At 47.2% G+C, this 15010-nt stretch overlaps 2 protein-coding genes across 5 annotated transcripts in view; both read right to left on the reverse strand.

Annotated features, from left to right (window-relative positions):
• Positions 1 to 3560: 3560 nt before the first annotated feature.
• On the reverse strand, positions 3561 to 7977 carry SRSF5 (serine and arginine rich splicing factor 5). 3 transcript variants are annotated; one of them, XM_015864729.1, is made up of 8 exons: positions 7822 to 7977; positions 7361 to 7506; positions 7194 to 7264; positions 6942 to 7037; positions 6562 to 6631; positions 5161 to 5234; positions 4636 to 4746; positions 3561 to 4503 (listed from the first exon to the last, which is right to left on the reverse strand). In XM_015864729.1, exons 2-8 carry the CDS (start codon positions 7484 to 7486, stop codon positions 4257 to 4259), a joined length of 795 nt encoding a protein of 264 aa, XP_015720215.1. In that variant the 5' UTR covers positions 7487 to 7506; positions 7822 to 7977; the 3' UTR covers positions 3561 to 4256. The 3 variants fall into 3 exon arrangements, with proteins under 3 accessions (XP_015720215.1, XP_015720214.1, XP_015720213.1); XM_015864728.1 differs by having other exon boundaries at positions 3561 to 4506; positions 6562 to 6628; positions 7822 to 7953; XM_015864727.1 differs by having other exon boundaries at positions 3561 to 4506; positions 7822 to 7953.
• Positions 7978 to 10018: 2041 nt separating this feature from the next.
• SUSD6 (sushi domain containing 6) overlaps positions 10019 to 15010 on the reverse strand; it is a 66869-nt gene continuing 61877 nt past the window's right edge. For both annotated transcript variants that reach the window (XM_015864724.1, XM_015864725.2), the window contains exon 8: positions 10019 to 14931. In XM_015864724.1, coding sequence (XP_015720210.1) covers positions 14906 to 14931 — 26 coding nt within the window. In that variant the 3' untranslated portion in view covers positions 10019 to 14905. The remainder of the gene's footprint in view (positions 14932 to 15010) is intronic.

The following is a 15010-nucleotide window of genomic DNA, read 5'->3' on the forward strand; positions in this document are numbered from 1 at the left end:
CTTTCTGTGATCCTGCAGGTGGTTTCCAGCTCAATATGAGGCTGCTCAATTTGTCCTCATCTTTTGCCATCTATCAGAGCAGAATCAGACATAAACAGATTTAATCACCACCCCCAAACACGCAGTTTTCCTTGTGTTGAGCCAGAACAAACCACAGGCGGCAAATGTTGGTCACACAGCCCAGAACCTACCTCTTGCACATCCATGAACAAGCCTGGGGAAACCAATATTTGAGCAGCCTAGACGGCTGAGAAGGAAACTGAAAAACAGATCAAATCCTGCTTTAATTGTGATGGAGACCACTATAGAGAAAATTAAGACTCCTCTTGTTTTTAAAGAGGCAGATGTGTCTGGAATTTAAATGTTTAGCCAGGTGGGCTGCATCACCCAAATGATAACAGAAAGGAGCTGTGGCCCTGGGGAGCCACAGGTGGAATAAATCAAGGCAAGGATCAATTCCACCTGCAGAAACCCTCCCTGTCCAACTCTAACAGGCACACCTGTGGGGGTAACCCTCCCTTGGACAGGCTGCTCCAGCCCTTCTGCCTTGCTGTTGGTACTGACTCAACTCCAATAATCTCTGAGCAATAGGACAACACTGAGCAGGATGAAAAACAAAAACAAGAGTATATGAGCACTAGAACTGGCTTTGATGCTAGGGATTGAGTCAGTCACATTCAAATCTTACAGGAAAAGTAGCTAAGCCCAAAACTGTGCAGCAGGAAAATCTTACCAGGACAAAGCATGAGATGCCAACATCACACCTCAAGCTGTGGGCCAACACAGCATGAAATCTGGCACAAATCAAGTCACCACTATCCTTATCAGGTACTTCAGGTGAAGCGCAGCCTTTGGGCAACAGTGGGGCTGGGCCCAAGTTATGCAAAATTCTGCAAAAACACCAAAATAACGACAGTCCCAGCTGCAAATTAGAAAAGCACAGCTTGGCTCCTCACCCATCAAAGATGCACCCAAACCATTTCCTGTTTTTTAATCAAAATGATGAAGTTACATTACAAAAATCACAAAGCAGCGATGCCTTTGCTGTCTTCTCTGTCAAAACCTACAACAGAGTTCACTTTGAGCACCAGCAAGTGGTCTGTCAACTTCCATATGTTTTAGCTTTAAATACTGCCTTTGATGCCTCAGGCTCGTTAAGCACCCTGTGAAGCCCAACATATCTCTGGATTTGGGAGTATTTGACTCGATCTGAGAGATGGCTCAAATGAGGTTTGGCTGCTTTGAGGTCTTTCATCCTGAGAGCGATCTGGCTCCGGGCATGCAACCACTGCCCTCGTGTGGTGCGAGCTGGGCAGAACCCGTCAGGGTGAAGCCATTACACCCCGTGTTCCACCTCTCTCCGCATCTTTCCTTTGGTTCCTGGAGCGAACCACTAGGAAGCAGCACAGCCGCTTGAAGAGCAAACAAGGAGCAGGAGGTTTTTACCTATAGGAGTAGTCGAAGCATTCTTCTACAGTTCCACAAAGACAAAAGGCAAAAGCATTTCAACATTGTCATTCTAAAAGGCTGAGCAGGCAGGGAGAGGTCTGGGTGCCACCAGGCAATGGCACTTAATAACCACTGAGCTGCTTGACTTGACTGCACATCTTCTGACAGCATTCAGAACACAGTTAAACAGCAAAAACAGACTCTGGAAGAGGAAGCATACAGAGTAGAAACTGTACAGACCGCCGGGTGCATTGCTGAAATGAATAGGGCTAATGTCCTAAAACAGAGCATGAGTTATACTCCCCTACTCTAGTCATATCATGTACTCCTATGACCTGATGGTGTTATTGAAGAAGCCTCAGTGATGGTCTAGGAACGAGTGAGGTAAAGTTTTTCATTAAAACCACATGTCTAAGCTAGTAACAAAATGAGTATACATCCATTTTTAAAATGGATCACATTTGTCAAGGTTTAACTTCTCCTCCTTCAGATGCAGGCAGACAGCGTGCATGGAAAATGGCTGTCAGAGCATCCTGCTCTGCTCCACTATCCTCAGAGTGGCCTTTGCCATGTAAATCACTGGCCATCTGTACTTATTCCCATTGCTCTACTTGATAACCCAGCTTGGAGAGGGCCTTCTGCTGGTCCTGCTCTTCAGGATCTATGACAGAGCGAGGAATGTGAATAGCAAGTACTGCTTTGCTCCTGCATTTCCTGTGCTTTCCAGTTCAAACCACACATGCTTATCAACAAGTGCCAATTAATTGCCGCTTTCTAGGGACAGGACACAGCTGTCCTTTACCTCAGTCACCAAACCCAGGGTACCAAATAGAAACCAGTCAGTAAAACAGATCCTGGTTCCACTGCAAGCTAATGAGAGATTCAGCAATAAGCATCGCTTAGCATGGGGGAAAGAGAAAAACACAGACCCACACAGCACCATGACTAAAAGGAAGCATTTGAATCATTTCTAGAAAAGTACATACGCAGATTCAAGCTTAATTAAATATATACACACACACATACAGGGTACAAACATATATGTGAGCATACTAACTTCAACAGATGCATAACACCAAAGCCCAGGCAAATACCTGAAGCTCAGACCCTCCAGTGGTCACCATCGTGCTGCTTCCAGAACAGCTTCTTCCAGGCCCCTGAGAAAGGGCAGTAGCTGAGCAGCACCGTGGGCTGCTACAGGAGCATTTTACCACATGGTTGTGCCACAATCCTTTTATAACTCGGTACCAGAACTACTGTGTCTACAGCTGTAGACACAAACACTGCTCAAGACACAAAACCAGTATCCAGGCCATGCAGTTACAGTGGGAAGCCAAGCAGGCAGCACAGACTGATTCTGCAACAGCCGCTACCACAGCCCTCCCCTGCAGCTGGCCTACAGTTTTCAATCAGTTCTGTGCAAGCCTTCAGTCTCTCTGCTCATTTTACACCAGAAGATCTGTCCCAGAGCTCTCCCCACCCTCATATCTCCCACATATCTGGTCACCTCTGTGTTCCATGAACCTGAATAGCATGCTGTACTCCTGTGCTTTAAAGGAGCCAGCTAAGCAGAAGAGATCTACAAGACACCATCTTGTTATTGCAGCAAGCGAGGATCCGCTTAGACATAACAGCGGGCACAGAAACAAGAGAAAGAAGCTGCTTACCTTTAGAACATCCGTAACTCCTCAGGTAGGCAGACATCTCCAGATGAGATACACCCATCTGCACTGCCAGCCCATAAACGAGGCCTGGGGAGGGCCCTGGCTCCTCCCCTTCTGCTCATTCAGGCACACTGCTGGCAGCTGAGCCCCCCGGGGTTGGCCCTGCCCTCCCACCAGGTGCTCATTCATCGGTTGAGGCCATGACTCAGCATTTCCAATTCAAATGTTCATACCCAAGCACACAGAAGGACCAGCTGACACGAGATAAAGCAGGTAACCATATAGCTTGGGTTACCAGCAATGCCTTATTTCTTCCTACAGGATAAGGCCCAAAACACGCTACAAAGGCTTTGTTAAAGATCCATCTAAAACCACCCTCTCTGTCCAACCGCATCAGGCACAGTCATAAACACACAATTAACAGTAAGAATAAACAAGGAGCAGAGACGTGTTTCTTTATACTTTATTTAGGCTGTTTAATTCTTATGTATCAAGAGTTAGGGCGCCTCAGAGAATACTATTACCACAGGGCAGCGAAACGGGCATTTTCTTACTGCAGATCAAGGCGTATTCAATGAGAAGGTTTTTAAAATGAAGTTTTATTACCAATACTGTCGAGCACTTAAACCTGCTGACCTCTAACTGAAACAGCGGTTCTATAGCACGGAGAGAAAAAGGCTCTGAAATAAAGCTTTATGTACAGCACACGTAGAGCTCTTCGATGCCTAAAGCCGTTAGTTTAACACCTCAATTTACACTGATATTCTGAACTGCTATTCCCAGTTGAGCATAGTGGGAATTAATAGTCCAGGTTACTCTTTTGGGAGTAAAAAAAAAATAAGATAAAAATTGGAAGTTGGTCTCCTTTAGTTATAAAGAGCTCTGGGCAATATACACCAACTGTTCACTTCAGACATTCACAAAGAATGTGAGCCAAAAAAGGGTTATCAAAAAACATGTCATACAATTAGTCAATAACCCTCCCCACCATGGTCCACATCTACAAAGATCCCGCAAGCCCACCCGCCCCATTTCCTCCCTCCCTGCCCCATTCAAACCCTTCCCCTCAGAAAGTCACATACTTACCACGGGTTTTAGCAAGTATGGTTTAAAAAAGGGCCCCCAAGGCAAGTCACTTAGAGTTCAGTTGCCACTATCAACGGATCTGGACCTCGATCTAGACCTCTGTCGATCCACAGACGATGGGGATTTGGATCTACTGGAAGAGCCACGCTTCTGGCTCTTCTCTGGCATTGGAGATCTGCTAACTGATCGAGACTTGCTACGGCTCCTGCTCCTTGACCTGCTGTAAGACTTGCGGCTTCGCGACCGGGAACGGCTACGAGACCTGGACGAGCTTCTGCTACGAGACCGTGACCTGCTTCTGGACCTACTGAGGGAACAACGAGCAGCGGCATTAGCACTACAGCAAGCACACAACCCACCGCATCCAGTCGCACTCTCTGGTCATCAACTTCAAAGCTTTCTTAATTCATGATCATTGCTTAACAGATATCCGTACCTGTGTCTTTTGCTGCCTTCGATTAGTTTGATTTTTCTTCCGTTTATTTCTTTACCAGAAAGCTTTTCAATAGCATTCTTTAAATCACTGTAAGAGGCAAATTCAACCACCCTAGGGAAATTCAGAAACAAAAACAGTCAACACAGCTCACTATTACAAGTTGTACTTCTGATGGATACTAGAAATAAATTAAGAAGTACTCTGGAGAAGAAAAACTGAACTACTTAGAAACACTCCCTGCTGCTTGTAGTCAAACTCCAGCACAAATTGAAGCATTCCCCTCCCCAGCTACCACAGACTGCACATCCTGCACGGTTAAAGGGAAGCTACATGAAGCCATGAATTCATAGCTGCAGAGCAGTGAAGGAGCCACATTCCCTCCCTCCCCAAACAAGATTGGTGTAGGGAACCTGCTTTGGCAAGGGGGTTGGACTCGATGATCTCCCTTCCAACCCCTACAATTCTGTGATTCTATGTAGAATACGCAAAAATTACCCCAAGGCTTTCAAGTGAATTTCAGCTTACCCTTCATTTAACTTAGGTCTGTGTGCATCTGCAAAGGTTACTTCCCCAGCTTGTCTCATGAAGTCTTTGAGATCCTAACACAAGACCAGTAATGTTATGCAAGGAAGTGAAAGTAAATACTTACATATATATATTTATATATAGTTGCTTTTGGGTTCGTTTTCGGTTTTGTTTTTGTTTTAATACATTATTATTTTAAATAGAGCAAACAAAGAGGGCTATTGGAAGGGAAAACATGAGATGAATTACAAACGTGGCAATTTCCACACTTGTACTGTATCGAAATTGAATTATCTACATCAGGGCACGAAATAAATGAAAAGCAGCATATTGCCTTAAGCAAAACGCTAATAAATGTCTTAACACTAAGGAAAACAAATTAAGTCTATGAAGATTAGATAGATTAGAGAAAGAGAAATCTAAACAACACATTTGTACACATTTATGTTAATAGTGGACTGAGTGCAAAACACTACCCGTATACTTTTGTGCTATTTCAGTCTCCATTTACATTACGAGTCTTATAGGCATACAGAATTACAATTACACAACGCCATTATTTTGTGCCCCATATGTCATGAAAAATATAGTTTACTTTACCTTTATTAACATTTCCCTAGGCTAGCCAAGCAGCAAACTGCATTAAGCGACCGGAGATACCGTCATGATTTATGCCCGACTGGCTCTTCGCCACCCACTTGACGAACACTACCCAGTCGATGGAAGCCATTAATCGCACCGCCCTCCCTATTAGGAGTCTAGTGACGGATCCAGACATTCGCTACGCTTGATGTTACCAAGGACCACTTTACTGCGATCAGGATTCCAACGACCACCTAATTTCGTATCTTTCAACTCTTTTCGACCAGGATCTCTTATTCGGAAGCGTTACAGGAAGAACAGCTCTCAACTTAGGAATCAGATCTCGTTAACGCTCTGGGATCGCTGCAATGTGGCACTTTAAGGAGTGCATCGATTACGTCTAGACCGGCAAACACAGATCTAGAGGTGGCCAAGTGACATTGTAGGAGCTGACTGGAAAGTCAACCAGGCCCGACCAAGAGTGACCAAGACAGAACGATTAGGATAACCCACAGGCACTCCTCGTCATAAGGCCAACGACACAGATAGGCTGGCAAATAAAGGGTTTAATATGTGGTTAAAATGGATTTAAAAAAACAAGAAAATAAATAATATACTTCCTCAAATATATACATTTATCATTATAAATTAAAGTTAACTAGTTTTCATTCGAAACATTTAATTTACGTTATTAAAAATTACATTAGTTACATAAACACTTTAATAAATTAGATTTAATTTTAATTAATCATTTAACGAAGTAATTACGTTACATACCCATTAAATGAAGTCAAAATAGTTAATCGTGTTTTAACAAACCTGCCAGCTGACTCGGGACGACAGATTTTCTACTATGAGGCGGTTCTCCGTCCTTAATGGTGGGGCACTTCTGCGGGGAAATAAACAGTTGAGATTTCTGGTCGCACACAGCACAACCACGCTTCGCATTAGCAAGGCCAATAGCTTGCATGAGCTCATCAGGAATGCCAGTACACAATGCCTCAAGGAGACAAGGATAAGCACTGTGTACTTTGGAGGTACAAGTGTAAAGGAGCTGAGCACTCTGTGTAACACTCGCTACCCCACCATCCTGTTGGCTGGCTGTGAGGAAGGCACCGATTGGTGCTGTGCTCCACCTCAAGGCTGCAGACAGACAACCCCAGAGCTGTTATAGCAGACCATAGCCATGCAATACACACCTCCTGTCACTGCGTGGCCGGCGGCTGCTAAAGCGGTCAGAGTACCTCCCTCGGCCTCTACCCCTAGAGCGTGCTCTTGCATGCTCAATGGTAACCCTGCAGAGACAAAGAAAGGAGAAACCAGGCGTCTTTATGCTTTTTACACACCCCTTGTGAGAAAGCCCACAGCAGTTTAATGTACCGCTAACAAACCTCAACTCGTAAACGTGACACGAAGCGAGCTGAAGCGGCACACGAAATGGGGCAGCTCACCTCTCACTGCAAAGCTCCTTCCCATCCAGCTCATAGACGGCATCGTCCGCATCTCTCGGATCCTCGAACTCCTGCAGACCCAGCCAACACAGACAGGTCAGGGCTGAAGGCACACGGAGCGCCTTGGTGGAGACAGCGGGAACGGCCGCCCCCCGTTGCGCACTCACCACAAAGCCGAATCCCCTCTTGAGGTCGATGTCCCGGATGCGGCCGTAGCCCTTGAAGAACCTCTCCACGTCCTTCTCCCTGGCGGCGGGGTTCAGCCTCCCGATGAACACGCGGCAGCCGCTCATGGCTGTGGGCGCGTTGCTCGCTGCGGGAGACGCGGTGAGCCCGGCTGAGCTGAGGCCGCGCCCGGTGACTCAGCACGGCCCCGCGGCGGCCCAATAGGAGCGAGCCAGCTGGAGGACGCCCCGGCCCGCGCCAATAGGAGCCCGCGGCGCACACGTAGCCCCGCCCACATCACGCCCCGCCCTCCTCAGGCCCCGAAGCGGGGAAGAAAAGGAGCACACAGCGCTCGGACACAAAATGGCGGCCGGGCCGCGCCCAGCAGCGCACGGAGCGCCCCGAGCGGCGACCGAACCCCGTCCGCACACAGCACCCAACCCGCCCTGCGCCCCCCACCAACCTGCGCGGCGGGTCCCGGGCGGGGCGGCGCGGTGGATGCGGTCGGGCCGGGGCTGCGCTGTCGGGCGGCGCTGTGCTCCCTGCGCGGCGGCTCCACAGCGGCTGCGCTCCGCCCCGCGATGCGCCGCTACATGGAGGCGGCCCCAGGCACCGCCCCGCCCCGCACAGTACGGAACCAGGCGGCCATTGGCGGAGCAGCTGGACCACGCCTACACTGCGGATGGACGGCAGCGGGCGGAGCTGCGGGACAACGTCAGCAGTGCGGGTGCGCCAGGGGGAACAGATGAGGTGGGCGCTCCATGTCCTCCTCCTCACGAGGGAACTTACGTCAGCTTCGGCTGTTGCTGAATGGAGAGCCAGCATTCAGTTTATAGAGGGTACGAAGAACAGAGGGAATAACAGCAAACAGGATAGACTGGGTTTCCATGGGCAAGCTTGCCCTCAGAGAGGCAACAGAATGAAAGATTAAATAATCAGCGTATAAGCACTTTCATCCGTTAAGCTGCTAAGCTGCTCACACCAACAGGCAGGGCCTTGGCAAGCTGTGTCAGACAGTGCTCCTTACTGAGAAAGGGGGGAAATAGAGACGTGAAGGGAAATCAGAGAGTCCAACAAAGAAAAGCAATGATTTAACAAGATGAAAATCTGCAAGGACAGGGGCAGGCTGTGTTTAGGAAGGCTGATCCACCACGACAACCTCCAAAATCCCCATCTGGAAAGCAGTAACAACATACAAAGGCTCGAGTTAAAAAGTAACCTGATATACGAACTGGCATTGCAGAATCAGCTAAAACCTGCTTTGGGATTCATCTACACACATAGTATTTAAGGGAGAAGCACTGATCTGCCTTATGATAGTAAGGTAAGTTTTAACAACAAGCTGACAGCCTTCATGTGGCAGAGGAATACTCAGACACACATATGGCTCCCACACAGTTCATACAACAGACTTTAAACTAGCTGTTACCTTGAACAGGTAAAACACTCCTGCCATGCTCTGTGCCCCTGTGGGACTGCTGGGGAAAGGAACAAAGGCCCTCACCCAGCAGGTCCAATGGATTTTGGTTAGAAATGCTTCTAACCTCAATAGCTCAATGACAAACTAGCTCACAGCTGTTTTATTTAAAGTCTCATCGATCTTTCTCTGCTGGGAGCTTATAATGAATAGCAGACCCCACATCACAAATCTCCCATAGGAAACAATGGGATGCTGCTCCAGAGAGAGCAGCTTTGCCCCATGCTATGGGGACGAACTGTCTCCCCACACAGCTGGAGGCCTGTGTTCCAACTTGTGTTAAAGTTGGTGCTCAGCTGCATGTGACACTTGGGAAAGCATGGGAGCAAACATCCGTCCTTGAAAAGCCGTGCTGAGCCCACGGGTGCTACTCCCAGGAGAGGTTCCCCAGCACCACATGCCCCTTCACCCAGACCCCTCCTGTGCTCCCTTAGGTCTTAGCTAAGAAGGACAAAACAACATGAGGTCCTGCTTCTGGCTGCTAGCATCGCTGCAGCAGGAGGCCACAGGCAGCAGAGCACACAGACAGTGCAGATTAAATAATTTAAAAGCCGTTCCTGGAGGCCACTGGCTCCCACACGGCGCTGCCTGGCACTGGGCACAGAGCTCCAGTTTCAGTATGAAACCACAGTAAGATCAGTTTGCCATGTGGGAATTATTTAAAGAATAAATGGAAATGGAAAGAAGACAGATGTCAGCTCTTTCCTTGTTCAACCTGCCTGCTCCTCCCCAGAGGAAAATTCACCTGCAAGTAAACAAAACTGTCATAGCATTTTTCAGGACTCTGCTTTAAACAAGCTGACCGGGATGATCTCATCTCTCCTTGCCATCCCATCTCCTTCCTTTTCCTATCCCAATACTGACAGATCGACTTAAAAAGCAAGGAGCTCCCACCGGCACACTCGCCTCAAGGGGCAGTGTTACCTTGGAACTTTGAAGTAGTGCACTAACAAAGGACTGCACAGCTTTGAGCCCCAGCTCAAGTGGGAGCCCATTCATCCCTCCTACGATTCCTCTCCTTGCATCAAGTTCAGATCCAACAAACCTCAGCTCCCATTCAGGACCTCCCCAAGGCTCCCACCCAGCCCATGTCTCACACCATCCACCCCCCTCCCCCCCATGCTATGTTGCTGTTGCCTTCCACGAGGCCCGAGCAGCTTGAAACACAGACAAAGATCAAAGCTTCACTTCAAAAGAACTTTTTTCTTTTTTAATTTAGAAATGCAGTTATATACATAGAACAATTAAATTAAACTTTGTACAAATATTAAAATACTATCTTCACACCCACCGCAATGTACAGGATACCGGAAAATATCTATAAAATAAAGCAAAATAGAACTGATCGAGTGACATCCTGCACAGCATCAATTATGGTCTCGTTTTTAACCCCACATACACACGGAGTACCATTCTGCAAATAATCCCATAGTGGTGCAATTCAGAATTGAAACATAAAAATAACAAACACATACAGGAAAAGAAGATTAATGCACCAAAGGCAACCAAGCTCTCCTTGCATTCGCACCAGCAGCTACCAGCAGTCTGCCCACCGCACCACAGCACAGCTGCTTCATAGGCAACTTAGCTTCTGTTCTTTTTGAGTTGGGGGGGAAATAAAAGTGAAGTTGAGAATCAGAACTGAAACATTTTCCAGCACACTCCGTTGCCTCTGTCCGTGCCTACCCCAGGATGGAAGCAAAAGCAGAGCCTACGTAAAGAAACGCAAAAGCATCAGGAGCCTGCTCTGGTGGGCACGGATGAGTGGGTGACCTGCCTGAAGCAGTGCTGAACACAGGGCCTGTGTGGGAAACACCCTGCTCCGAACTGGCTGGGAAGGTGTGAAGGACCGGAGGAGGGCTCATCTCCTGTATAAAAATATGCCTTCAAATGAAGCCGGCTGGAGGAAACCTCTGTGCACTTTCAAAGCATTTTTTAGAGAATAAATTTTCCAAATAAAACTCTCCGGCAAAGAAAGCACTTCACAAAGAACAAGTTCAGTGTGCAGCTCCCTGGGAAGGGCTGAAGGCTGAGGCTGGGGTGAGGTCAATGTGAAAAACGGATGGGGGTTTATTGCATTCATATACAGAAACCAGAGTGAAATTGATTTAAGCTGATATCTGGAGAGAATAAGAAGGCAGATTTTGTAGAATGACTGCTATCAGAACATGAAAACCAGGCTTTGCAAGCCTGTTCCAAGGCCAGCAAGGAGATCTCAGTGTCCTACTAGTTGTACATTAATACTTTTATCCAGCAAGCCTACAGGCCTGCTAAACCCAGACAAAGCACAGCTCCCTTAGAACCTGCTCATGAAGGCATTGGCTATCATCAGCCTGCAGCATACTTCTCTTATTGGCCACAGCTCTTCCTCACCCACCCCAATCCCTTCCTGTATTCCCTACTCTGCACTGCACACCACCAATGTGTGGTTACTCCCAGTGGCTGAGCCTGCTGCTCCCTCCTTGCAATCGTCCCCATTTTTTATTGCAAGCAGTGCTTCACATTTCTGACATGCCCTTTTAAATACTGGACCCCAAAATAACTTACAAAAAAAAAAAGTTTAAAAGTGCTATTTTTATTCTTCCACTGTAATTAACTTTAATGTTCTTTGATTTTATGGGGCCAAGCACAAATGACTCAACGTAAGACCATTATATCAGGGGCATTAAATAAGAAACGTATTTCCCTCTGAATTCTTTTAGTCAAGGTGTAGGCGGGGAAAAAATGTGGAGAAGAACCCAAAGCAAGTCACCCACCCACCATGCTGCATCTTGTGAGGCTGAGCCCTTGCACTCCCTATTGGCACATGGAGACCCTTCTATGACAGCAACCTTTGGGACACTCTCAGATGCAACCAACACCCTGTGCAACAGCAGGGCTCAGGCTGAGGGATCCTTACATGTCAGCCCTTGCTCTGAGGTGAAGACAGGATTCTTCAGTTTAGTTCATCTTCCTAAACCTCTGTCCCAAGAACTTCCCAATCCTCCACAGAACAAGAACAAGCAAGTAACAATTGCTTGCTGACAAGTAAATTAAATGAGTCCTTAAACCCTCTCCCCTTCAGAAAAAGTTATCAAGCAGTCCCTGCTTAGGTTCCTCCCCCAGCTGTTCCACCCTCTTTTATATGAGAATATAAAGCACCCTGGGAGCTCCTGCTTCATCTCCAAGCAGTCCAACAGAGGCTGACTGTAGTGCCTGATCACAAGACCTAAGCCTGCATGCTTTCCTCCTACCTCTGCATATTTTTCCCAATTACCAAAGCCATTTTCCATAATTTCTGTATGTGGAACAAAATGAAAGCACTCCCCTCTTCTGCACAGCTTCCTTCTTTTCCCACCCAAACAGAATTTTTTTTTCTCCTAAGCTGGCAGCTGCTCACTTTACAACAGCAGAAAGCAGAGGCAGGACCACACAGTACGTGCTTTCTGCAAGCTGAGCAGGCACTCATCCAGGGCAAGGTCAGCCTTGGCAACAGCTTCCAGCCTCATTAAGGGGTTCTTTCACCAAGCCGGTACTGAGCCAAAAGGACTGCTCCTTGCAGGAAGGCAGCACACACCTCACTTCTATCCCCTGATCGCTCAGGTTTGAGTAGGAAGGTCCTTAAGAGTCTAAGAGCAACTCCTGCTCTGAGCTGATTAGGTCTTAGAAAACACATGACTTAGGAAAGTCACGTATTCAGCCTTGCAGTTGCTCACTGTCTTCACAAGCCCTGACAAAACCAGTAGAAGAGAATATTTTGATTTTAAGGTAGGAGCTGAAAACTAAATATGAACATTTCCACTCTCATTTTCTAAAACTCCAATATCAAATGTGTAAACATTATCACTCTACAGTCCTTGAATACAGAACAAAAGAGCCCTCTGTAAAACAACATGGCGTCCTCATCACCTCAACTGAACAAAAGAATACCCAAACCATCCAAATTGGGCTGATCAAGTCCTTGTGTTAAGATAAAATGAGCAACAGGGAAAGAAACTTACAAAGCTGCATTCTTAAATTAGTAATATCCCTCTGAAAGGGATGAGGAAAAAATGATTCTTCCATCCACAGGCATGCACTGACCCAGCTGCCCTAGGATTAAGCAGCTAATCAGAAACAGCAGGTGCAGGGCCAGACACTACAGCCAAGCCCCATTTCCAGGAACCAGAGCTAAGCCACAGCGATTATTACTTTATTTTTAAGGTGTTATGTCACTTTTACTAAGTGCTCTGACAGCATCATCCTGGAGCAACAGGGATGAGAATAGTAAGGATTGTAAAACAAAAGCGAAGCGGCAAAGGGTAGCCCTATTTACCTGTTCATTGCCACATGACACGTAAGGCTGTGGCATTTTGCTCTCTCTGGCTATTTCAGGATGGTTGTGGCAACACACCTGCATTCATGAAGCCAACTTTTCCTGATTAAACCAGTTTCATGGAGCCCAGTTTCCAGACCATCCCTTTAAAGAGTCTTACAACTACCACACTTCCGTGACTGGACCACCTGCCCCAAGTGAAGCTGGCTTGCTGCAGAAATGAAGTCCCATTAACAGCAACCAGGATATTCTGACCTGCTGTAGGTAACTGTAAGGAGCAGAGGTGTACATATTTTTGGATTCTATTCCCTGCTACCAGAACTTCAAGTGATCACAATTTACGTTCAGGCTTAAGCTGTGGTATCCTCCCAGTCAGTGTAGCCAACCTTCTCTCTCAGCAACAGGCAACCTGTGTTGTACTTAGAAGACACCTTGTAAGTGCTGTTGACCCTAAGCCAAAATGACGAAGCCCTTCTCTGCGAGCCCACTGAAGCCCATCAGGACACAACAGCAGACACTTGCTAGATAACAGCCTCTTAGGTAGTATGGAGGGCTCAAGTACCAAAACACCTAGTGCAGCTGGGAAGGTAACTCGGGATCGCACCAGTGGCACTAAGCATTCACCATCTATGCGTAAGTTTTTCTTGACAATCTCAAGCACATGAACTGCTTCCAGGTTACACCTGAAAGCATTACCTCTGCCTGAAGATCTGACCAAAGGAACCTAAGTGTTAGTGTAGAATCACCTTCACTGGGAAAGCTCTGTAAGACACACAATTCACCCAGAAGAGCAGGGCCACAAATTTGGTTCCAGTCCCGATGCCTAAAAACAAATGCTACTGATTCACAGAAAGGAAGAGCCTCCAAGCTCCCTGCACACTTTCCACTGGCCATTTCCCTAAGGCTTTCCCACAGTCTAACAACAGGAGCTGCTCTGTCACCAAACCAAAGCTGAGAGTGGTTTTATTATCAGTACAGTCCCAATCACAGCCTCTAGAAACACACCATAACCAAGTGGGCTGCACCAGTAGTGAAGGAAGGAGGAGACAAAAGTGATTTTTCAGGAGTGGACTCTTACAGAGGTGTGTTTTGAGAAGGGGGCAGAGGTTCCTATGTTTTGGACTTATCAGCCTTCAGCACTCTAGCAATTTTCAACTGTTATTGCACAGCTAAGCTGCCTCGCAGCCTATCTCACTTGAGGTGCTCCTAGATACTACAGGCTGCCCCTTACCTGGGATCCCTCTCAAGGCCAGTTTCAGTCCCAGTGAGGCAGTTTGTCCTGCTCTGTTATAAAGAGGATGCTGGAAAAAGAGCCTGTATAACATATATATATATGTATATATAAACTGTCTGCACCCAGAGAGCAAATGGTTTCAGCCCCTGCACTCTGGGCAACAGAAGGGCTAGAGAGGCTGCCAAGCTGCAACAAGCCGGTGTGAGGAGGAAAAAGGCACAAGAAAAGAGCAGCTCTTCAGAGACTGCTGTTAAACATCTGGCTGGGGAAAAGGAGAGGAGAGCTCAAATCCACTACGTTCCTTGAGTCTCTGATGCATATGGAATGGGGAAGCCAGCGCTGCACCAGCCCCACTGGTGCATCCAGGAGGCAACCTGGCGACATCCTTTGGATCTTCAGCTGAGGGCGTCTCTGCTTGGAGGTATCCAGGACACAGCTCGCGAGGATGGGGAAGGCTGCACAGAGTGCTTCTGTCCTGAAGGCAGGGAGGGAAGAAGGAAGAAATCCAAGAGCGAAAAGGCTGGACATGTACACAGCAGGCCTCATGCTTCCTTCAGTAAGGGAATATCTGACGGTGGGGAGAGAAAAAAATAATTAAAAAAGAAGTCACACTTTTGTCATTCAACATACACCAGAAAAACCACTCT

The sequence above is a fragment of the Coturnix japonica genome, chromosome 5 (genome assembly GCF_001577835.2).
Source record: "Coturnix japonica isolate 7356 chromosome 5, Coturnix japonica 2.1, whole genome shotgun sequence".
Taxonomy (NCBI): Eukaryota; Metazoa; Chordata; class Aves; order Galliformes; family Phasianidae; genus Coturnix; species Coturnix japonica.